Source organism: Rousettus aegyptiacus, unplaced genomic scaffold, assembly GCF_014176215.1.
Source record: "Rousettus aegyptiacus isolate mRouAeg1 unplaced genomic scaffold, mRouAeg1.p scaffold_m13_p_9, whole genome shotgun sequence".
Classification (NCBI taxonomy): Eukaryota; Metazoa; Chordata; class Mammalia; order Chiroptera; family Pteropodidae; genus Rousettus; species Rousettus aegyptiacus.
In genome coordinates, this window is record NW_023416312.1 from 7,735,468 (window position 1) to 7,760,015 (window position 24,548).

Consider the following 24,548-nt stretch of genomic DNA (forward strand, 5'->3'; position numbering starts at 1 on the left):
GTACTACTGTGAGACTAGGATTATCTGAATCTTAGTTCTGGCTCTTTTACTAAGAACTCTGTGACCCTAGGAAAGCCAATCCCCTTGGGCCTGTCACTTTTTCATAAGCAAGGGGATTGGGCATTAGATCAATAGTTTTCAAACTATAGCCTTGGAACCATTTTTCAAGAGGAATTTAAGAAGTCCAACATTTAAAACTGCTAAAAGAGCATGTGTTTCATATGTTTATTTTTCCTTCTCATTCCCCTTAATAGCCCTGCAGAAAAGAAGAGCTGGTGGTAAAGGGGTCTGTGGAATATCCAAGAGTCTGTGGCACACCGTCTGAAAACCAATGGCCTGGATGAGCTTGAAGGTCTGTTTTAGTTCTAATATATAATTTTATTCTTTTTCCCAACATACAAATCCGGGAAACCAATGATCCTATAAGTATGAAAACAATAACAGAGCTGGGGGAAAATGGCTAGAAATTTGTATTTCAGAAATCGATTAATTTATTATTCAGTTTGTTGTTATTGAGCTACTATGTGCTAGACACTGCTTAGTGCTGAGGATACAGAGATAAAGATAGCTCCCGAGGGTCAGTGGGGAAGACGGATGTAGATAACCCTGGTACGTTACGAGACGAATTCAGAAGGACCTATGGAAAGAGTGCTAAGGGAACAGTAGGAGATGTCTAATTTAACATAGGAGATTTTACAAGGCCTTAAATGCACTTTAAAGGTTGAGAATTTATTTATTTGGCCAGTGTTTCCCCAATGTTTTACTGAATAACATTAATCTCTACAGATCCTTAACAATGACAACAAAAAATTTTCATGATCCAGTGAGTTTGTGGAATGTTATCCATTATATCCCCCCGATGGAGACAGAGAATAAAACACATTGCATATAAAAGGCTGAGAAATCTAGAGTAAAGAAATCAGATTTTTTCTAACCATTTGTTTCCAGTACTTAGCTCTCAGAGGATATCTAACAACATCTTGTAGAACTATGGTTCTGTTGAAAAAAATCTGGGTAAAAACTGCCATATTAGGTAACAGGGATAGAGCAGAGGTCTCAAAAAAGTTCGCTAACATGACCAGATTTATTTTCAAGACGATAACTCCAACTGTAGTATAAAATGACCTGGAGTGGGAAGTGGTAGGAGGTAGTTGGCATTCTCCTGAGGAGCTTGGCCCAGTTGTGTGGGTAGGAGCTCAACATGATCTGAAAAATATACGCGGTGCAATGCAGAGGAAAGGCTGGGGTACTGAAATATTTCTGAGAGTAAACCTGGTGAATACCTGTGTGTGTGAGAGAAAAGAATCAAGAATGATTTTCGGGTTTCTGGCTCGAAAAGTAGGCTGCATGGAAATGCTAATTGGGAATACAAGAAGAAGAACAGCGAAGTGAGATAAACTTTGTTTAAAACTCTTGAGTCATGCATGACATACACTTTGGGAGAGCCAGCCAGGTGAGTAAATGGAAATATAAGTCTGGTGTCTGGTAAGTTAAGGTAAGAAAGAGTGATCAGGGAGTAATTAAAATGTTGAGAGTAGTTATAGGAAAGGCTGAGGTCAGCCAGGAAAATAAGTATAGATGGGGGAAAAAAGCATATCAGAGATGGAACCCTGCCTGGGGAACAAGAACATTTAAAAGGTGATCAGAAAAAGGACAATTTGAGTATTAAAAAAATGAACACAATTGGCTGAATTGCACTGATTATTAAATCCCATGAGTTAATTATAGTAAAAAAAAAAAAAAGAAAAGTCAAAAATAACATAAAAACCCAATTCATTGGATACCACCCCAAGTGGAAATAACTAGGGCTCTGACAATTGAAAATAATTACGAAAATAATTAAGCATTTATTCTGCCTTTCTTGTTTGAGCCTTATTTCAAGGTAACTAAGTAGGCCTAGTTGATGAGGGAAAGTTCTTTATTTCAGAATATACCAACTAATGAAATAAAAAGGAATAACAGTAATAAAAAATCACCATTCTTGAATCCCTAGTAAAATAATTGTTTCAAGTAACGATTATCAATGGATGAAATTAAAGTCTGACAGGGAACTGTACAATGGAGGGGCTAGCTGTAACCATGGGAACTCATACTTAAAGTGGAGTAACCGGGTGTTGCAAGCCTCCTAATGTGATGTAATAGGGAGCAAAAGCACAAACTATAAAATAATTTTGCAAAAAAGTTTAACTGAAAACAGGAAAAAGGAACAAGTTAAACAATATCATAAGGGGAATTAAAAAATTTCCACACTCCTAGAAAAAGACTAATTGTTATGTAACTTTGGTAAGGAGGGAGCCACCAGAACTGGTTTTAAATCTGCTCAATTGATTAAATAGTTTTGTTTTGTTTTGTTTTTTGCAAACTAACCAATTAGTAATTGCTCTTCATCTGCAAAAATTAGCCAAACAAGAATGGGCTGCCTCCACTAACCACACTTGAATGTCAACTGATTAACAACAGTCTCACCCAAGTAACCACACTCTTATAGATGATGTCAACTTACTTATGACTTTGAAAAGCTGCCACTTTTTGAACTCCACCCTTCCCCAAAACCCTACATAAGAACAGTGGTCTACTCTGCTTGGCGACTCTACTTGACCTGTATCATCACTCTACCTTACTGTAGTAAGCAATAGAATTGGCTTTATGCTTTCTGTTTCAGATATTGAGAGATGGTCTCATCTACAAAGTGGAATTCTAAACTGACTGATTTGGTTTCGACAAGTAATTGGAAGGGAAAAACAAGGATAGACTGTTCTAGATGAAGAGAAGCTTAAGAAATACAACCGAATGAAATGCACAGATTTAATTTGGGACTTTAAAAATATCATTTTGGAGAAAATCTGAAAAATCTGGTTAAGGATTGGTATTAGATGATATCTAAGCATTATTACTAGTTTTGTTAGATGTGGTTATGTAAGAAAACATCCATACTTTTTAGTGATGTAAACTGAAATAAGTGAGAAATGACATACCTGAATGCTTAAAATATTTCAGTAAGTTAGAAAAAAAGGAAAAAATAAAGCAAATGTGGTTAAGATCTTGAAGACTACTGAATCTGGACGATTGGCATATGTGTGTTCACTGTATTTTTGCAAATTTATGTTGGAAATTTTTCATAATTAAAAAGAGAAAAGCAAGCAGAGAAGGAATGGTCAAGTAAGAGAGACCAAAAGAGGAATGGTTAGAGGCAGGAGAAGCTGATGAGAGTAGGAAAAGCTAAGGGGGGAGGGAGTAGCCAACAGTGTCAAATATTCTTCAGAGAGACCTTCCTTTATTGTCCCATCTAAAATGGCTCCTGCCCCTGCCCCTTCCCTCACACTTCAAGAGTACCTTGGTTTATTATCCATATTGCTTCTATTACTATCTGAAATTATTATATTTTTATTTGTTAAAATATTAATTCCTTGTCTCCTCCACTAGAATGAAAGCTCTGTAAGACAGAGATCTTCTCAGTCTTGTTCACACTGCATTCAAAGTACAGGCAGCAAGACTTCAATAATCTGTTGAATGAACTGTGTGAACGAATGGTAGAGAATCACCTTTCTAACAATCTGCCATTGGTTTAAGCAACCAGGAGCTCACAGATGACAACACTGAGAAAAGTTTCAATACAGTGGTGGGAATGAATGACAAGTAGGCTGTGGAATAAAAACAGCCAAAAAAATGGTAACAGAAAGAGTATTCTTTAAAGAGGCTTTGTGTTGAAAGGATGCAGGAAGATGGTTCAGAAAACTGAATTAAAAAAGGTTAGGTTGAAAAAACGTTTTATCTTTTTTTTTCAACACCGGAGTGTGTTTGTGAGCTAAAAGGAAGAGGCTAGAGTAGATGGAGTGATGAAGGTTCAGTGAACATTCATTTGTATAGCAAATATTTTTTAACCTTTTTTATTGTGAAGAAAAACATAAAGTGCAAAACAAATAAACAAAAAAATGCAAACAAGAAAAAAAAAAACCAACACAAAACCAAAGTACACAGCTCAATGATTTACCACAAAGTGAATAGTCATCTGACCAAGAAATATAACATTGCCAGAACTCCTCATTCAAGTAACCACTTTCCTTATTTTCCCTCAGGCTTTTGTGATCTAAATATGGACACTAAAAACTATGCTTTAGTTTGTCTGCTTTTAAAACTTTATAAATAGAATCATATAATATTCATTCTTTTGTGTCTGAACTGCCTTTGCTCAACATTCTTGTGAGATTTACCCAAGTTGTTGCATATAACTGTGGTTTGTTCATTTTATTTGCTGTATGGTGCACCACACCCATGGGCCAAAGGCCTCAGCTTGTTTTTGTATGGCTTTCAAGCTAAGAATGTTTTTTACATTTTTAAAGTACTGGAACAAACAATAAACGATAATATGTGACAGATACTGTGTGTGGCCTGCAAAGCCTAAAATATTTACAGATAGTTTGTCAACACCTGCTGTATTGCATTGTATGAATATACCATAATTTTTTAAATTGATTCTTTAATCTGTTAACGATCCAATTTCCACTTTTTGGCTATTACAAATAATGCTGTTTCTTGATGTGTAAGTACCTTGATGCATATAATGTGGGTGCATGACTAAAAATGGGATTATAGGATTTGATTTTAAAAGATAACGCCAAAAAATCGTTTCCAAAGTGGTCATACAAATATTTATATTCCTTCCAGCTATGTATGAAAGGTGCCACTGCTCCACATCCTGTCAGCATTTTGTATTGGCGATCTGCTTACTGTTAGTCACTCTGGTGGGTATGCAGATGTAGCTTGTTGTGATTTTAATGTGCATTTTTTGATTAATGAGGATGAGCATCTTTTTATAAGTTTATTGGTTATTGAATATCCTCTTTTATGAAGTCCCTATTATCTCCTACCCATGTCTATTGGGCTCACTTTGTCTTACTGATTGACTGGAGTTCTTGATATATTATGGATTCAAGACCTTTGTTGATTATATGTGTTGCAAATTTCTTCTGCTACTCTTTCTTAATGGAATCTTTTGATGAAAAAAGTTATTTATTTTAATGTAGTAATAATTTATATCAATCTTTTCCTATATAGCTAGTGCTTTTTGTGTCTGAAGATTGCTTTTCCTACTCCAAGGTCATGAAGATACTCTTCTAGAATCTCTTTAGCCTTTTTACATACACATATGTAAATATATGTGTATGTAATACACTTGGAAATGATTTTTGTGTATAATGCGAGATAGGGATTGTTTTCTCTTTTTCACATGAGTATCAATTTTTCCAGCATGATGTTAAAAAACTTTGTTATTTCTCTAATGCTCTGCAATATATAAGTATAGGTTTGTTGCCAGATTTTCTATTCTACTGCAAAAGTCTATTTTCTATACTTGTTTCAATGCCATATTGTCCTAATTACAGTTATTGATATTTGGTAAAGCAAGTCTTACTATTGCGATCTTTTTCAGAGTGTTTTAGCTATTCTTGGTCCTTTCTATTACCATATTAAGATTTATGAAGTTCCATATAAAAAACTTTTAGGATTTAAATTTGACTTGCATTGAAACTACAGTTATGGTGTCCAACATGGTAGCCACTAACCACATGCAGCCACTGACTGAGCACTTGCAATGTGGCTAGCCCATACTGTAAGTGTAAAATGCACACTGAATTTCAAATAAATGAAAAAAAATAACATGTCATATATCATTAATCATTTTTCAATGTAATTACATGTTGAAATGATAATGTCTTGGATATATTAGGATTAATAAATATATTACAGTAATGTGCCACTTAACGAGAAGAATACATGCTGAGAAATGAGTTATTAGGTGATTTTGTCTTTGTGCAAACATCACAGAGTGCACTTATATAAATCTAGATGGTAGAGCCTACTACGCACCTAGGTTATATAGTATAGGCTACAGCTCCTAGGCTACAAACTTGTTTAGCTTGTTACTGTACTGAATACTGTAGGCAACTATAACACAATGGTAAGTACAGTATAGATAATTGTATGTGCTATACTTTCATATGAACAGCAGTGGAGTAGGTTTATTTATATTAGCATCACCATAAACATGTGAGTAATGCATTGCACTATGTTACAATGGCTATGTTGTCACAAGGCGATAGGAATTTTTCAGCTTCGTTATAATCTTACTGTGGGCCACCGTCATATATGCAGTCTGTTATTGACTGAAACATCATTATATGGCTCATGACTACACAATTTTAATTTTTTCTTCTTATCTTTATGTTGCTACTAGAAAATTTTAAATTATATTGCTCATATTTTTATTAGATAACAATGACTTATAGGATCCACATTTTTACAAAACTGGGTCTGTCATATGAATACAATACAACCGTCCATGTTATTTTGGTTTTCTTAAATTTTTTTTTAATAAAATTTTCTAATTTTCTGTGTAGAGTTCTTATATAACTTTTGCTTGATTTATCTCTAGGTATCTGATATTTTTTTATACTATTGTAACTGTATCTTTTTTAAAAATTCCATATCTGTTGCTAGAATACAAACATGATATAGATTTTATTTATCGACTTTTTATCCAGCAACTTTGCTAAATTCTTATTAATTCCAAAACTTTATATGAAGATTGGGATTTTCTATGGACACAATCATGTTATCTAAATAATAACAATTACATTTCTTCCTTAGACCTTAACCTTTAAAACCTTAAATGTTACTTCTTTGGCTTGCCTTACTGTACTTGCTGGTATCTCTAAGACATTGTGAACAGAAATGGAGTAATCAGAATCCTTGTCATATTCCAAATCTCAAAGGTAAAGCTTTCAATACTTCACCATTAACACAAGGATAATATCAGTACTCTAAATCTAAGGAAGTTTTTTGTATTTAAACCAGATAATACTGATGTCATAATATTGATGAATTTCTTAGTTATTTCTTATAGCCAATGCTCTAAAAATCTCTCTCTCTCTCTTTTTTTGTTAAGTCTGAAGCATTTATTTTTAAATCTCATCAGAACATCCACCAGAGAGTACTTACTTAAGGATCATAGTCATTGTTTCTTTTCGATCTTTTCCTTGGAAAGGCAGTGTCCCAGTGAGCATCTCAAACTACAAAAAGGCAAAATAATCAGAGGTATGAGTCAGTAAGTATAAAATCTCAAGGACAGAAGGTAAGAAAGCATCATCTTAATTACAATCACATCTTCTAAAATTTCTATATAATAAATGATTTATACATGTACTATATTCATTACTGAACTTCTCAAAATAACACTCCAAACCTTACCATCAATACACCAAAAGACCACCAGTCCGCACTTTGAGTATGACCTCGACGATTAACTACTTCTGGAGCCATATATTCCACAGTTCCACAAAAAGAATATGCCTTCTTTTCATGGTCAATAGACTCTTTACTTAGGCCAAAATCTGCCAAAATAAATAAATACCCTACTATAATTTGCACATATCAAGTTTAACTTTGAATTCCAATATTTACATTCATTAAAAAGTCTAACCCAAATTTTTAACACAATGTGTTATTCATTATATGTACCATGTTCAACCTTCAAAGAAATTTATATAGAGAGTAGGAGAGAATATTTTAACAAAATGAGGGTTTTCACCTGTTAATTTGATGTGACCTTCTTCATCAAGAAGTATGCTGGAAGGAAAAAAAAAAAGACAAAGTCAGAAATTTTTTTCAAACCACTAGAGATTTATAGAAGCTAAAACTGAGATTACTTTGTTAAACATCAGATCACCACATTTATTCTAAAATATTGCTTTAAACAGTGAATAAGAAGGCAAAAAAAAAGGAGGAGAAAAATTATTTTTTGGATACACATATATAACAGATCCTAAAGGCAAGCCTTATAAATTTATAGTGAGCCACGGGTACTTAAAAACTATTAGGAAAAGAACCAAAACCTATATACTCTTCTAAGTTGCTCTTTCTAATGCCTTTCTGCAGAGATGGCCTAACTAGATTCCCTAGTACTTGCATAATAGACAGAGGGTCCACATATCTAAGTGAAATGTATTAAAAGTTGTCATTCTCGTTCATTTTTAGGCATCTGACTCCCTTATTCTTTCCTAGCTTTTTTTCTGACACGGCCTACACAATCTTCTCAATACACTTTCCTCACACTTGGGTTGTTTTTCATCAACCCATACCTTCATTGTATATTCTCCAGTGTTTTGTCTCAGTAAACTGTGAGCTCCTAGAGGGTTTCACTTTATTCATCTTCTAGCTAAGTGCCTAGCAGAGTAAAGACAAATAAGAAATGTATTTTAAACAAATGGGACCAGTCTATAAAGGGCTAATAAGGCATTGCAAATAGTTTGGGCTTCTTTTCAAGGGCACTGAAGACCATTAAAGGTTTATATGTGTGGAGGGTAAAGATAATCGTATCTGCAATTTTAGAAAACAATTTAAAGGGAAAAATAAAAGGTATTTAGTGAGCTCTTAGATATGGGTTGTAATAAAGAAGAACAAACGGAGAAGGGACTCAGGCTTCTGGCTTTAGCAGATACATGAGCGGAGAGAAACATCATTAATCAAGGAGCTATAGAAAGTACTAAGCTATAAGCCAATAGTGCATTTCTGAATAGGTATTTTAGCATACAGACTTCAAACGTAGAGTAATAAACTGTTTCACTTATATTCAAAGCTATGACATTTCCTTACTTTTAATTCTAACTAAAAAATGTTTAAGCCAAATTTTGTTATAATAAAATTTTGCTATGTCAAAAATACTACCAATCTTCCTATGACATCGATTCAACTATGATTACAATAAAGTTTACCACTGAGGGTAATTCAGTAGGAACATATTTTTCAATTCTCTTCACAACAAGGGACTTGTTATGAAAAAAATAATAATCTTGATTATATGCTTGATTATAAAGCAGACCATTTAGGGAATATAAAGGGAATTATTAGGTATCGTGGAAATGATCCATCTTTCTGCCTAAAAAATACACGAAAGACAGTTCTAGAAATACAACAAGCCTCAAATCATTCTTGATAATTTTGAGAGAAAAAAATAAAACAGCTAAAAGGGTATTACTTGTGCCTTCTAAAACACTTTTAAGATAACCATGCCTATCCTTTATCTTTCAAAGAAAACGTCAACTGTATTATTCTTAATAACAAAGTTCCCTTTCAACTATTAATAATTATTTTTAGCTATATTTATTATAACAGATTTCTAGTTTAAAAGTATCTGGAAAATCCCTCCAAATACATAAAACAATTGGTCTGAGAACTTAAATTTCTTTCAAATTCTATATAATGGTGTTTACTTGGATCACTTAACAATTAAAGTTATTTCAATGTAATAGTATTTTCTAGACAGGTATGTGAAAGATCTCACTACAAGTGATCTTTTTCGACTTTTGAGGCAGGGCCCATGCTTTATAATTTTGTGGCCAATGCTAATACAATGGTCTACAATAAAAACATTCAATTAAATGATGTAAAACATATATATTTTATTATGAATGTTTAATGTTATGTTTATAGTAATGTTTTCCTCTAAGCATTATATGCTTGAATAGTGATTCCCACTAGGAATTATATTTTATGTAATGATAGTTAGAGATTGGGAAAATAAGAAAACCTCAGTAATTGTCTGAGGAATAAAAACAGAACCAAGTGAAACTTATCCAAAAACAAAATATATGAAAAACAAACATAAAACCTGTGAATATAACAATTTTTAAATGATCCCTTAACAGGATTCCAAAAAAAAATTTCCTGTTTCCTACTGTAATATATTGAAAATTTTGCATGTAACATTTTAATGTAATATTTTCAAAATCTTGACAAAGATGATGGCTGCATAACTGTGAATATACTAAAAATCGCTGAATTTTATACTTTAAGTAGATGAACTATCTAGTATGTGAATTACATCTCAATAAAGCTGTTTAAAATTCTTGATAAAGTAAGGCTCTTGTTTAGATCCTTAAATAATAAAAAAAATTTTCTTACTCAAAGTGGTAAACACTAAGAATTAAAACACAGAAGTGTGTACAAAACTAAAAATAAAATTATATTAGCTTCTTGATAACTGCTATTATCAAAGTGAGAGGAAATTTGCTCAACTCATACTTAAAATTTGAAATTCTGTGAAGAAAATTTCAATAAATGGCACTTGGAGGAAAGCTTTAGCTCTTTGCCATACCTCATACCAAAAAATTTCCAGATGAAGTTAAAAGTAAAAAAAAAGAAACCATAAAATGAGAAGAAAAATATCTCATCATGAGATTGGAAAAGTCTTTCTAAGAATAAAAGTCATGGAAGAAATCACAAAAGAAAAAACTGAAAGATATGGCGGAGGAAAAATACTTGTGTTGCTTAAAATAACAAAGTTAAAATTAAAAGATAAACTAGAAAAATGTATTTGCAATATATGTCAAATAGTTAAAATTTTAATTTGTAAAGGTCTTTTACAAATCAACGGGAAAAAAATAACATTCCAAAAGAAAAAACGAGGAAAGGCCATGTACAGAAAAATCACACAAAAATACAAATTGCCAACAGACATATTAACATAGATTTCAACCTCATTAAAAATCAAAGAATGAAAATGATACAAGATAATATTAACAGAAATTTTGATTAACAGATATTTAAAAGTATGAGAATACTTTTGTTATGAGAATACATAGTGTTAGCAGAAATGTGAAACATTCACTCTAATGCACTGTTTGTGGTAGATCTATGAAGTAATTTCATTTTTTATTACCTCCTAAGTAATGATATTACATTGTATTCAACTTAGCATGATTCCTTACTTTTCTGGTTTTAAGTCTCTATAGATTATTCCCAGGCTATGTAGATGGTCTAAAGCAAGTGCAAGTTCAGCCAAGTAGAATTTGACATCTTCTTCTGTGAACATCACCTAAAATAAAATAATAATTTTTCTGTCTTTATTTTCTTTTTGTATCTGTAATTTTTAAAGTTCTATCCCAGAGTTTAAATATTCAAAAAATTATAAATGTGTTATTATAGGTAGTTTTATCCACAATTTACTTATAAAAGAAATTTGCAAAAATGATCAACTTACTAAATGCTCGATATGCATTGTGGGGAAAATAATTTTACATTTTGTTAAGTAGCAACTATATTTAGAGTGTGCCATTGTTGTCCCACTATGGTTAACATCTTAGAAATGAAAAATGATCTTTAAAATGCATGCTGAATTTCCACTACCAACCGTTTAAAGATATTTTGTTGATATCTTACTGTTTCTGAAACAACTATAACTAAAAGAAGCAGGACAAAAGACAAAGACAGTTAATCAATTTAAAGTTCTACTTTTAGAATAAATTCGAAAGGTAGGAAAAGAACTCTTTCTGGCTCTGATTCTTCAGTGTAAGAATCATGTGCCACTAGAGAAAATATGATAAGCATAATATTGAAATATAACAAAGCTTTAGTTGAAACAGGATAAGTATAAATAGATTAAAAATAAAGATTAATTACATACCTCTTTGGATAAGCGTGTAAACAAATCTCCTCCCCTGAGAAAATCCAAAATAAGATACAACTTCCCTTCAGTTTGAAAAGCTGAATGAAGAAATAAAAATTTTGTTTAATCCACCACAGTTTATTTTCTTAGGCTTGCTTACATTAGGTCTACATTCGCAAAGGAATATTATTTTTAGCAAATTAATAATTATATCATAGATTCAAACTGATTTTTATTTAGAAGATAACCACTGATTTCTCTTAGTTTCCATGTGGAAATGTTAAATACAGTACTACTTATTACAGAACCGCTAAAACATTTGTTAGATTTTCTTTAGGCAATAGTGTCTCAGGAAAACAGCAGTTCTAAAACATGTGATCTATAAGAAAAATCTCAACAGAAAAAGACTTATTTAAATATGAAACAAAATACAGAAACCATATCACTTCAGAAAAAATGTGGGTTGGTTAGCTTTAATTACACATAGTAAAAATCACACGTTTACCCCCACCAAGAAAAAGCACAAATGCCTTTAGGGAAAAGAAAGGTGATAAAAGTTTCAGGACATTAGGGATCTTCCTTGATTTTAAGTTGGGCTAACACATCTGGACTAGAAAACACTAGTAAATTATTATTATTAATATAATAAAAATGATTATTATTACCTGTTCTTATGGCTACCACTCAGAAACTATAATGTTTAAAAGAAACACATGCTAAATGCAACAAAAGCTTCTAAAGTTTGTCTAAGAAGTGACGGTTTAATTTCCATGACATTACTATATGTATCTGCTAAACAGATACATATAAATATCCATATACATTAGTATATCTGAATGCACTCAGGGAGTCAGAATGAGGCGAAGAAACAAAGTGGGAAGTTGTTCAAAACTTACCATAATGCAACTTGACAATAAAAGGATGATTAACTTCTACCAAGATATCACGCTCCATTTTTGTCCGAACACGGTCTCGAACTATAAAATATTGCACGTATGACTACATTGCAATAGTGTTCAGAGACAATCTTTAAAACAAAATATCTTTGGTGCCTATTTTAAATAAAATTTTCCTTATATATATATATATATCAATTTGAATTTACATTTTATACATATTACTCTTGAATTCTCAAATAACTATATTTTTACTAAATTATATAACCAGAAGAAATTATATATATTTATAAAATCTGTGCTTTAAGTTAAAAAATAAATATAGAGAACACGTCAGATACTGGCTTTAACATCAAATGTATAAGTATATAATGTTATGAAAAGTAGCCAAAAAAAAAAGAGTCATTTTTTAAAAACAAGGCATCCCACTAAAATATTAAAACACAAGAAAATGGATTAGGTTTCAATACGCCTGTAAATCCTATCGACTCAAGTCAATAAACACTCATTAAACATCTATAAAATGTGACAGACGTAGGGAAGGATGGCTATATCCTGAAAGGTCTGCTTTGAGGGAGAAGAAATACTGTGGTGCAGCTAAAAGAGCAAAGGCTTTTTGGAGTCAGAAAGATCTAGATTCAGATCTGTGTAATCTTGAGCAAGTTTCTTAAACTCTCTGAGCTTCGGTTACCTCTCATCTATAAAATGGGGACAACACCACTATACCTTTGGGTACTGTGTGTGACCATCTGAATAAGGTTTGTACATCCCAGAATCTTGGTATATAAGAGATACTCAATTAAATGGTAGCTATAGCACCATGAATATGATAAAGAGATAAAATGACTTATAACCAGCAATTAGTACAGGAATTCAGCAACGAGAAAGATGTTTTACTCACATAGGAAGGCTAGTGGGAAGAGGTGGGGCTAGGGACTTTTAGAGTAGAATTTAGATGGCTGGGAAGGACTGGGCCTACAGTAGAAAAACCCAGGTACAGAGTACCAGTGCAAACAAGGACATGGAGGCACGCATGATAAACAGAAAGGAATCAAACTGGTGTGGAAACTGGGAAGGTAAAGTAGGCAGGATCCAGATTCTTGACAATTTGTAATGCCAGGAAGAATTTATGTTTGACTCCATAGACAAAGCTCTCTTTTACCAAACAAACATTTCCTGAGCAAATTCTATGTGTCAAGCACTATAAGAGAAATGCAAATAAAATAATCGTTGAGAGGCTCATAATCTGGTGGGAATAACAGACAAGTAAATAAATGATTAGAATACATAGTGAGAAGTACTAATTGTGTTGGTAGCTCAATGAATTTAAGAGGTGAAAATGATCATTCTTTAAAGTTTTAATTTTTTTCTGTTGCACAATAAAAAGGATAAATCATAGATAACTTCTGTTTCTCAGGCCAGAGCGACCAAATGGTTGTGCCAAAGATTAAATAGAAAGAAAGGTAAAGAGAGTCTTTCTGGGGGGAGAGTGGAGACAGAAAGATGAGTTGGTTTTCTTTTCAATTTAAGGCAACCACGGATATTTAAAACACAGAATAAGACCTACGGGAAAAATAAACAAAGCAGCTAAAAAAAAAAAAAAAAAATCCTGTTTCCCATTCTAGCAGTTTTCCACTTACAACTGGGAGATTTTGGTGCCAGTGACTGAAAGTGGTCAAACTAGGAATAGGAATCAACTGCTTTTTAACTTGGTTCAGCTGGTGTAGCAAATTCAGTACCAACCTCTAATTTCATTATCTTGTCCTATCATAACAACTCTGGTGTCTTATATCCAACAGTCCCTTTCTATTATTTATGTGAGTAAGGTTCATTATCGAGGCCAGATAATTCTCTCGCAGTCTGGCCCAATTGCTACCCATATAATCTTAGATTAGGTTCCTATTAAATTTCTACCTCTTTCAATAATTACACAAAACTTACCATTTAAAAATCACTCCTCTATTCAGTAAGCAACAAAACTATCCATCAATATATTTACTGTATATTCCTCTTCTATTATTCTACCACAATGAAAAGAATATTATTTGGGAATCAAAAGGTACAGTTTAGTGGTCATGTGAATAACTAGGTGAGTTACCTTGGTCAAATCCTTTCACTGCTTAGGGACTTCCTGCTTCCTTCTCTATAAACTGAGAGGCTAGAACAAGATGATTTTCTTTCTATTATGATTATCGTGATAGTTTCTTTATATGTAACACTGATGAGACTTGGCTTAGTTGAAAATGAGCAGTGAGAGTCACTCAAAAGAATTCCTTCATTTTGTCTGAGGTAGGGCTGTGTAATAATTCTAATCTTGTTTCTTTTACTTAGGTAAAGACCTAGTGACAAATACAAACCACCCCATAATCAGGAATTCTGATTAGGATATAATAGTTCATAAGAAGGCATGTTTTATATTGGTTAAACTCTAAACTCTAATATAGAATTTCTTAATATTGACTCATGTTAGCAACTACAATCCTCTGAAACAATTTTTCTTATATACTAGTTATCAGATTTTAAACCCTCCTTGAACATGAGAGTGAACAAGAAGAAATGCTGTTTATGTTTCTAGGGTGATATACTGAGAAACTGTTTTAAACAATGGTTTATAAAAACTTTAGGCCCATAAACTACTTTATTAGGATAAAAATCCCCATAAACTGAATCTAACACTATTGATTTCTACTTGACCCCATTTATTGTATTAATAGGAACTTTAAAATGGAAAGAGACTTCTGGTTAAAGTGGATGTTTTACTTTCTACTTTCTTTCCATTGAAATTACAATAATGGAAAAATTATGCATAAGCTCACGAGGACCGAGAACAGGAGAGGAAGTCGTAGCAGAAGAAGATGAGTAAGTGGAAACTCACACAGCAGATCAGAGAAAGCTAAAATCTAAGCCTAAGGGAAGGAAGCCAATGAGCAATGAGCAAATTCTTGCCACAGAATCCTTTCCAATCAGCTTTTCGGTACTTCACTCAAATGAGGAAAAGATAGGGAAGGATCCCCAGGCATTTGAGGAAAGGCTCTAAACAGGAGAGACAATTATCAGAATAAACAGAAAAAAATGGAATAAAGGGAAAGAGAGAAAATATCAAGAACAGAATAAAACTTAAAACAACAATCATCTTTGTAACTTATATCCACTGAGAGGATCAAAGATCATGTGGCACCCAGGAAACATGAAACTTTAACAGAAGTTGGGGAGAGGGGGAAGGAACCAGCAAGTTACAAAGAAAAAAAAAAAAAGGAATGGAGACAGCTCATAGATTAAAAGACTTAAAGAGATACCAACCAACTGCGAAATATAGACCTTATATGAATCCTAATTCAAACAAACTGCAAAAAGAAAAATGAATTATAAGAATAGTGACAAGTGGAAATTTGAACACTGATTGGATATCTGTATATTAATTTTTAGGTACGTGATAGCATTGTATTATTTTTTTTAAGAGTCTATCTTTTAGATATACATACTAAAATATTTATGGGAGAAATTATGCAATGGCTGGGATTTGGTATAAAATATCAAGAGGGGAAGGAGCAGAACATCGATTAAAAAGATTGACCATGAGTTAAAAAATACTGAAGCAGAGAAGGATATATGGCGGTTCTTTATATTCTTCTGTTTCTTTCTGTAAATGTTTTACACTTGCCATGATACAAAGTTTTAAAAAATGGAATAAAAAACAAAGAAAAATCTGTGAAATTTAAAAAAAATATGGTAGAAACAAAACATCTCAATAAAGGGGTTGGAATGCTTTCTCAAAACTGAAGAAAAAAGTTTCGAGATTGAAAGAAACCATCCCATATTTTGTAATGATAAATTTTAAAAACCAACAATAAGAAATACCACTATCCAAATTTCAGAATAGCAGATATAAAGAATAGATTGATTCTAAAGACTTCCAAAGAGGAAAAGCAGCTTACACACAAAGGACTGGGAATCAGAATGGCAATGAACTTCATAATTACAACACAGGAAACTAGAAAACAATGGAGACAATGCCTTCCAATATCTAAGGGAAAATTATGTCTGACTTAGAATTTTACACCCAGCCAAATTATAAATTAAGCGGGGGGAGGGGGGGGAATAAAGGCATTTCAGATAAGCAACGCCACAGAAACTTTACCGTCCATTCACCCTTTCTGAGGTATTTACTAGATAACGTGCTTCCACCAAAACTAGAAAGTAAATTGAGAAAAAGGTAGACAGAATTTAGGAAAGGATATCTAATACAGCAAAGATGTGAAGGAAATGTGACTCCAGTATACTATTTGGCTCAGCTAGCATCAATTTTTATAAAGCTGTAATAATGAAAACAAAACATGAAAAGGTAAGTGGTGTGTGAGGGGTAGTATAAGAGAAATAAATCCTAATCTTCCATGTTAAGAAGTCAAGACATGGATTTTGTCTCCAAATGAAAACAAAGAATTGGAATATAAATGGGGAGGTAAATGGCAGAAGTAGCAGCTAAAGAGAAGTCACTGCTTCTGGGGGTCAAGAATTGGGATAGGGAGGAGGCTGGGTAAAAACACTGCAATTACTTTGATAAAAATAAAAATTAAATTTAAAGACAGATTAAGAATTATAAAGCAGCCTGCAATTCCAATAAGTCAAATATTTTCACTTTTCTATGGTCTCTTCTGTATCCATGTAATTTTACATACTTACGGTAGCCAAATCTGTTACAATTGTTAACATATAGTTTCATATTAAGTTCATTTTTGTGATTATATTTGAAATATTTCATTTAAATAATATCCTATTAAGTAGTAGTCCATAATTTTCTAACATTTCTCTGCTTTTCAATATTTATGTAATTTCTAAATTCTCGATATTGTAAATAATGTTACAGTGAGAGTTTTCAAGTGTATGAACTCCTTTGAGATTATTTCCTCAGGTGAATTTAGCAGCAATACGCCTCTTTCTATTTATTGCAAAACTGCTTTCCAATTTATGTTGCCATCATATGAAATGATAACTCAATATTTTATATGCATTTGTTTATCAGCAAAACAGAACATTTTTCCAAAGATTATTTCTTTTATTCCCTTGCATAAAATCTATTCTGAAATCCTTTAGGTGGAGGTTGTAATGTTATTTAAGAACTCCTAACTCAATCATGTCTTTTACATTTATTAGTTAGAATTCTACCATAAGAAAATACTTTCCCTTATTCCCCATTAATTTATGAATTAACTTGTGGATTCTTATTTTACTCAGTGGGTTGTAATCTATCAATGTTATTATTTATTGAAATGTTAAAATTGACTTAGATTTGGCTAATAAGAGCCCTTTCATCAATTCAGTATGTTAAAATTTTGTAATGTTTGAGGCAATTTCCTGATTTCCTATTTGTACTATTTTTCATTGCATGAAAGACTAAATTTTTTTGTACTGTCAATTTGTAATTTGCTCAATATTGCTTCAGAAGTTTTCTAGCTGCGTTAAGCTACAAAATTCAGTTAGGTTATTGTTTATCATGGTATAGAGGTTAAGAGAAGACTCTAATTTTCCCCGATTGCTCAGGAGTATTTCTGACAAAATTTATGAAATCATTATTTAAGTTCCCATTGTTCTGTATACCTGCTTGGTCATAAAGCACGGAAAATACTAATATTTTTGCAACAAATACATTAAAATTTAATATATAATACTTTTGTACTGTTTTGTCCCACTGATTTCTATGACTGTATTATTCCCCCAATAACATGGTGAATTATTACTGCTTTAAATAAGCTTTAAACTTGACAGAGCTATTCCTTTCTCATTCTTTTTTTTAGAATACTCTTTGAGGTGTATGCTTTTCAAATGAAATTTTGAATATTTCAAGAAAAATGCAACTAGAATCTTGAGGACACAGAGCTAAATGGATGACTAGAGGAATATTGAGATTCTTAACAACAGTTAGCTTTTGTTAAAAGGAACTGGGAATTTATTTCCTTTCCTAGTATTTTTTAGGTTTCTCAGAGTTTCGCAGTTTCCTTTACATATATCATGCACAAGTCATGTTAAATACATGAAAACAAACTACTTGTATTGATTTTGCAAATGAACTCTCATATAAATTCCATCTATGCAATTTTATAACTAATGGGATTCATGAGTATAAAGTTATAAAAGTAGTGATATGAAATAGGGCACTGAGGATATAATTTAATTCCCTCGTCCTAGCAAGAATCAAGTACTAGTCCAGGGGGAAGAGACTGGGTAGGAAAGAAACAAAATACATTCAGGAAGGTAGCAAGAGAAAGGAAGCAAAGCACGATTTATAGAGCGAGGTAAAATTTCTTGAAATGATGAAAATATCCAGAGTGGGTGACTAATTGGGAAGAATAACACCAGAAATAATAAATGATCATTACCAATGTTCCTTCCAGAATATTTTAGAAACTTTAGAAATTATAAGTAAATTGAAGAGGAAAAAATGATGTTAGGAATCAATACATAACCCACTAGAGGTTATGTGGTAAAATAACTGATACTATCAAATAAAAGGAAGAGTTAAGTGTTTTAAAATCTATATACAATTTCTTCTAAATGACTGTTTACCTATAAGAGCCAAAGCTTACATTAGGTTTTACAAAATCAGTGGCTTGGAATAAAAACTTATTTGGAGACCAGAAGTTGAAGTAATAAAGTAATAAGGTCCTTAGAACAAAATCTATTTTGCATCCAGTAAAACAGTAAGAAAACTATATAATTTGAAGATGAATGAAACCCAGTTTTAATCTTCTGAACTTCTACATGCCTAAAGCCCAAGATGAATTTATACTTTTTTTTTTATAACATGGTAATTTCAGTTGATTCACATGATTCCTAGTCCAGTAGGAAAAATTCACTAAAAGAAAGTCTAAATTTAAAGACTGTAAAAGGAGCAGATTCAGAATGTAAGTAGCCTAGGAATCACATGAGGTCTGTTGAGACCTTTCAGTTTGTTTATATTACACAAACATTACAAATATCAGCAGCAGCATTTACCTTTCAGTGTGGCCTTCTTCAACACTTTCATGGCATAAAGCTGTCTAGCATCAGAGCCTGAGATTTTTTTGACTAAGAAAACCTGTATTTAAATAAAAGAAAATAAGTTTTATGAAGTGTCACGAATCATACCATTGTTAAAATAAGACCCCTGCTATAATATAGTTTATTATTAGATTCTGATATATTATAGATCAACTATTTTCCTTAAAATGTATCAATTATAAATACAATGAGTTGTAAACAGTGGTTATAACTTGGGGTGTCAATATAAGTGAATACATTTCTTTCTTCCTTTTAGTTGTTCACCAGTTTCCAAAGAGCTTATAACATAAGACAGAAACAAAAATCTTTAAACTATGTAGTAATTAAAGTCTAACATGTTTAAAGTATAACACAGGTGCTGATAATTCTGCCTTTTTAAAAACATTTATTTATTTAATTTTTTTTGTGGTGACATTGGTTAACGACATCCAATAAGTTTCAGCTGTAAACTCTGCTTTTTAACAAAAGAAAAACTTTTCTGATTCCAAAAAAATTGTTATACAGGAGCTCCCTTTGATTATAATTTTCTATTGATATAACTATTCACTGATAGTGTTTCCTCTATACAAAAAACTACATAAATTTATCACTGCTGGGAAAAACAATTAAAAACACTAAGCGTCTACAGCCATGCTACCCTGAACATGCCCAATCTCGTCTGATCTCAGAAGCTAAGCAGCGTTGGGCCTGGTTAGTACTTGGATGGGAAACCACCTAGGAATACCAGGTGCTGCAGGTGTTAAAAAAAAAAAAACACTAAAGAAACCTATTCACAAATATTTAATGTAATTTAAGAACTCTGACTCCTTTTAAAAATCAAATAATCACATATGCCTAAATATGAAGAAACAATTCTCAGGTATGTTATTGAGCATCTTCATTTTTAAAATATTTTCACCTCCTTTTGACATATAATGCGGGATTTATACAAAATGAAAAACCCTGCTCTAAACAATTCATGGTCCTGCTATAACATGGCTAATACAAAACTATCAATAAATCTCTTCTACTTATTTTGACCATTAGTTTCATGATCTTTTCCATCAAACCTTTAAACAGGCCTGCTAAATGGACCTGAATTTCAACTCTTTCTCTACTGAGAGGTGCCACAGATGGGAAGAGAAGCAATTACAATCAAGAATTAACTTTAGGGGCAGCTCTCCATTACCTGCATTAGCATGCCAGGCTATTAGCACAAAATAAAAGTGATTCATTCAACAGATTCTAGTGCAAGGCAGAGTTCCTCACTTTGAGAAATTGTGCCAAAGGCAATGGGCAATGACTGCAAATCAAGTGAAGAGCACCACCACTAGCACAGAAACCCTGATGCAGGGTGTGTCCCTCTCCCCAAATCACCCCCCTCACCCCTTTCACCATGCCCCACCCTTTAGTTCCTTTCAGTCAGTTAGCAGTGAGCCAACCTAGGAAGAGAAGAGCACTCTTGATCAGGGTGGTCCCAAACGAGGGAATGATGTTCAAATGTTAAAAGTTATCAGAGATTATTAATATTTTTGAACAGATAAATTCTAATTAGGTAAAGGCACTTAGGATTTATCTGATATTTATTCATTCTTAAGATTCCCTAATCAAGCTTCTTTGTGCCATTCTACAAGAAAAATTCTTGTGGATTCCAAACTTTCTTTACCCTCCTTTGAAAGCACAGTCTTAACACTCGTCAGCACTTTTTACTTTGCAAAGGACCTTCGCAAGCATTTTTAATACTTTAATCATCATGACAATTTTGGGAGACAGGCCTACTAAATAATGCCTATTTTATAGCTGCCCAAGCTAGGGCTTAGACAGATTAAACAATTTGTCTAGAGTCACAGAGGAGGTATTGGGACAAAGACCCGGCCAGCTATCCAGTTCTGTGCCCCTGCTCAGGGCGCTCTTAATGTGGCCCCTTTGGCTGGTTATGAGTCAAGCACAGCAAGAGTAGCAGCAGTCCCAGATGCCATCGGATCCTCCCCGACCAGAAAATTTCTGACCTTTCGAACTCCCCCATGAAGCTATTCTAGGCTCTGACAGGTCATCCCTGTTTCCTTGGCTTGGAGTGGCTTTTTAGGATGAGTAAGAAAGGAGACGCCCTATTTTTAATGTTTGCTATTTATAGTAAGGTATTTAAAAAAATAAAGGGAGAAGCACGCTAACTTCTGGAAACTTAAATGTTGTGTTCACTGAAAATATATTGTATAGAAATAAATCCATCTATTTGGGCTTATCCATATACATTGCATGATAATACAATTTCACAGCTGCTATGTGCTTGGCCTTAATGCTCCCTACTACCCTATAAGGCCAGGACTATTATTTACTCATTAATTCTTTCCAGAATTACATGCTAGGTATTGTGCTACCAGTTCAATGCTGAGACATAGTACAAAGCATGGTCCCTGCACTCATGGAACATTTAGTCTAGTGGGGGAGGGAGACAGCCAATAAACAAATAATTATAGAAATGGAAAAAACTGCAATTGTGGTGAGTTTTGTGAAGATGAGGTATATAATATTCTGAGAGAGTAAAACAGAGGAATATGACCTAGTCAGGACAGTAGGGAACACTTCTTTGAGAACGTAAGTATGAGAAGAGCTAACCAGATGAGGAAGGCGTGCTGGTGGGGCGTAATGTTTCAGGCAAAGAGAACAGCATGTGCCAAGGCTTTCTAGTGGGATGGGGCTAAGGGACCTCCTGAAAGGAAGACCAACGTGGCCAGAACACAGGCACTGAAAAGTATATAAAGTGACACTGAGATAGCCAGGGGCCCTACCTAGGGGCTCCTCAGTCATCTTAAGAATTGTCTTTATCCTAAAAACAGAGTCTACTAAAGGGTCAAGGGGGTGAAGCATAAGGTTAGCTCAAGTTAGCTGTCATGTAAAAAATGGCTTGAGGCAAGAATCGATTTAGGAAGCCGAAGTTAGGAGCCTCCTTCAGTAGGCCAGGGAGAAATGGTGGTGGCACACGCTGGATGAAGGAGTGGCAGTGGAGGAGAGGACAGGCACAATTTGAGATATCTTTACTAAATCCACAGGACTTCCTGACACGTCAGACTGGTGATGGGGGCTGTGAAGGCGGGAAGGGGAGGACTAGAAGGGTATGTCACAAATGCCTCCCAGGTTTCTGGCTTATTTAACTATTCATAGTGACAGAGAAATATGAAATAGAACAGGTTTGGTGGGGGTTAGGGGAAAAATCATGAGTTTGGTCTTAGATATGTTAAGTTTAAACTGCCTGTACAACATGAAGAGAAAAAAATAACCAGCTGTGCACAGAGTTCAGAACTTAGGGTCATGATCTAGATTGGGGATGTAAATCTGTTACGCTGGCAATATATGGGCTATAATTAAGATAGTGGGAATAGAGAAAATAATTAGTAAGATGCATAGAGTGAGGAGAAGGCAGCCAGAATGGAACCTTGAGGAACTTCAATACTTAATGACTGGTAGAAGAGAAAAACGGGGCTCTAAGAGGTTATATAACTTGCTCAAGCACATATAACAAGTAAGTAGAAGAAAAAAAATGAATCCAAGTCTGGCTGACCTAGAGCCCAAACTTGCAACTATTATGTTCTACTGGCTACTTAATCTATATCTGGATTAAAAACACCACTTTGGGTTTGAAAAAAGTTAACAGCTCTAACAAATTACCTATGTTAGCCAAGAATTGCTAACTTGCCACATTAAAATATACAAGAGAGATTAAACTGGCATTGTTTTGGAGCTTGCAAAGCATGGTATCTTTGAACATTTCCTTACAGAAAGATGGTAAGGAAACACTGCAATGTGAAACTTAAATGCAATCTCAGAATTTTCATCTTGCTGAGAAATAGACTAGACAGACCGAGTAGTAGTAATTCTAATGGTGTACTTCTTAAAATAGAGTACAGGAAGTGCTCCTGAGGTGTGCAGCAGGGGAACAAGGAATACTCAAAGAAAATGATAAAGATGTTACATCTGCTGGAACAATTTTTAGTTGATGTTTGGAAAATATTTTTTGATATTAAAACAAACACAGATATCATTGATAGAATACAACCTCTGCATTCATTTTAAAGGTAAGCTATTAAGTCCCCCAAATTTCATACTTGTAGTGATAACCCCCTACCCTAGTTCCTCGGAAGAACCCATTCACTTTCTGCTAGTATTAGGGATGCTCTGGAGGAAAGAATAAGATGCACTGTTATAATGTGTAGCACCTTCCAATTCTACGTGAGGACTCAAAAAGAGGCCAGTGTATCACAGGACTATTTTGTGACTTTTCATCATTCAAGAAGTGCAATTAGAGAGGTCCTACAGTCTTGAAGATAAAATAAGTATGAAGTGAATACTGCCAATTTATAAAAGCTTTCAATGTACTTTTGAATGATTTTATTAACTTTTCCATACTTACTGATGGTGAGAAATGTAAAAACAGAAAATACAGCTTGTACAGAAATTGGTAGCATTTCATAAAATACTTCTGTTCCCTTTCTGAAGTATACATGAATTCCAAAAAACGACTTTTCAAAACACACGCTTTCACAACTTACCTTTCCAAATGATCCCTGCCCTAATACTTTTAAAAGTTCAAACTGGGAAGGATCTGCCTTTTCATGTCCTTCCTTTACATGATGTGTGATTGCAATTTCTTTGATACTGCCTTCTTCCTGTTGATGCGAATATAAGGGGAGAAAACAGAATTAGAGCTACTTTCTCCAGCTTTTCATCAAGCAATATAAATTTAGTGCATCATATTAGAAATCCTCAGATTAACATACACAAACCACCTTTTACTAACCCAGCAAGTAAACAGAAAATACATGCCAAGCAAACATACTTTCAAGTTAAATGTCAGAGACAGAATAATACCAGCCTACCACACAGGCCAACTTAACCTCTATATAACATTAGCACTGTGTATTTCCAATTCTTCTTTCTTCCTATGGGAGATAATTGGAATAGTTTTCATGGGGTGAGGGCAGAGAGTGTAAAGAAGTCTGAACACAGATCAGAGTAATCTGCTGTGCTCTGACATGTGGTTGTATTAAGTAGACCTAATGCTATATACACAAAAACCCTGTTTACTGGGGACAGGAGCTGAAAAATATTCCAGGATAAAACTGGAGATTTCTAACCCCAGTAAGGCCATTTGAGTTAGCATGCTGAAATTTATTGTTTTAAATATCTAAGTTATGATCTAT

The 24,548-nt window shown here is 33.4% G+C and overlaps 1 protein-coding gene and 1 pseudogene across 7 annotated transcripts in view; one reads left to right on the forward strand and one right to left on the reverse strand.

Annotated features, from left to right (window-relative positions):
* The window catches only part of RPS6KA3 (ribosomal protein S6 kinase A3), a 98,780-nt gene that overhangs the window by 23,630 nt on the left and 50,602 nt on the right, over window positions 1-24,548 (reverse strand). For all 7 annotated transcript variants that reach the window (XM_016125093.2, XM_016125094.2, XM_016125098.2 and 4 more), the window contains 8 exons: window positions 23,898-24,014; window positions 19,327-19,408; window positions 12,337-12,417; window positions 11,459-11,538; window positions 10,764-10,870; window positions 7,586-7,623; window positions 7,246-7,388; window positions 6,997-7,067 (listed from right to left, as the gene is read on the reverse strand). In XM_016125093.2, coding sequence (XP_015980579.1) covers window positions 6,997-7,067; window positions 7,246-7,388; window positions 7,586-7,623; window positions 10,764-10,870; window positions 11,459-11,538; window positions 12,337-12,417; window positions 19,327-19,408; window positions 23,898-24,014 — 719 coding nt within the window. The remainder of the gene's footprint in view (window positions 1-6,996; window positions 7,068-7,245; window positions 7,389-7,585; window positions 7,624-10,763; window positions 10,871-11,458; window positions 11,539-12,336; window positions 12,418-19,326; window positions 19,409-23,897; window positions 24,015-24,548) is intronic.
* Window positions 19,992-20,110, forward strand: LOC118608483 (annotated as a pseudogene).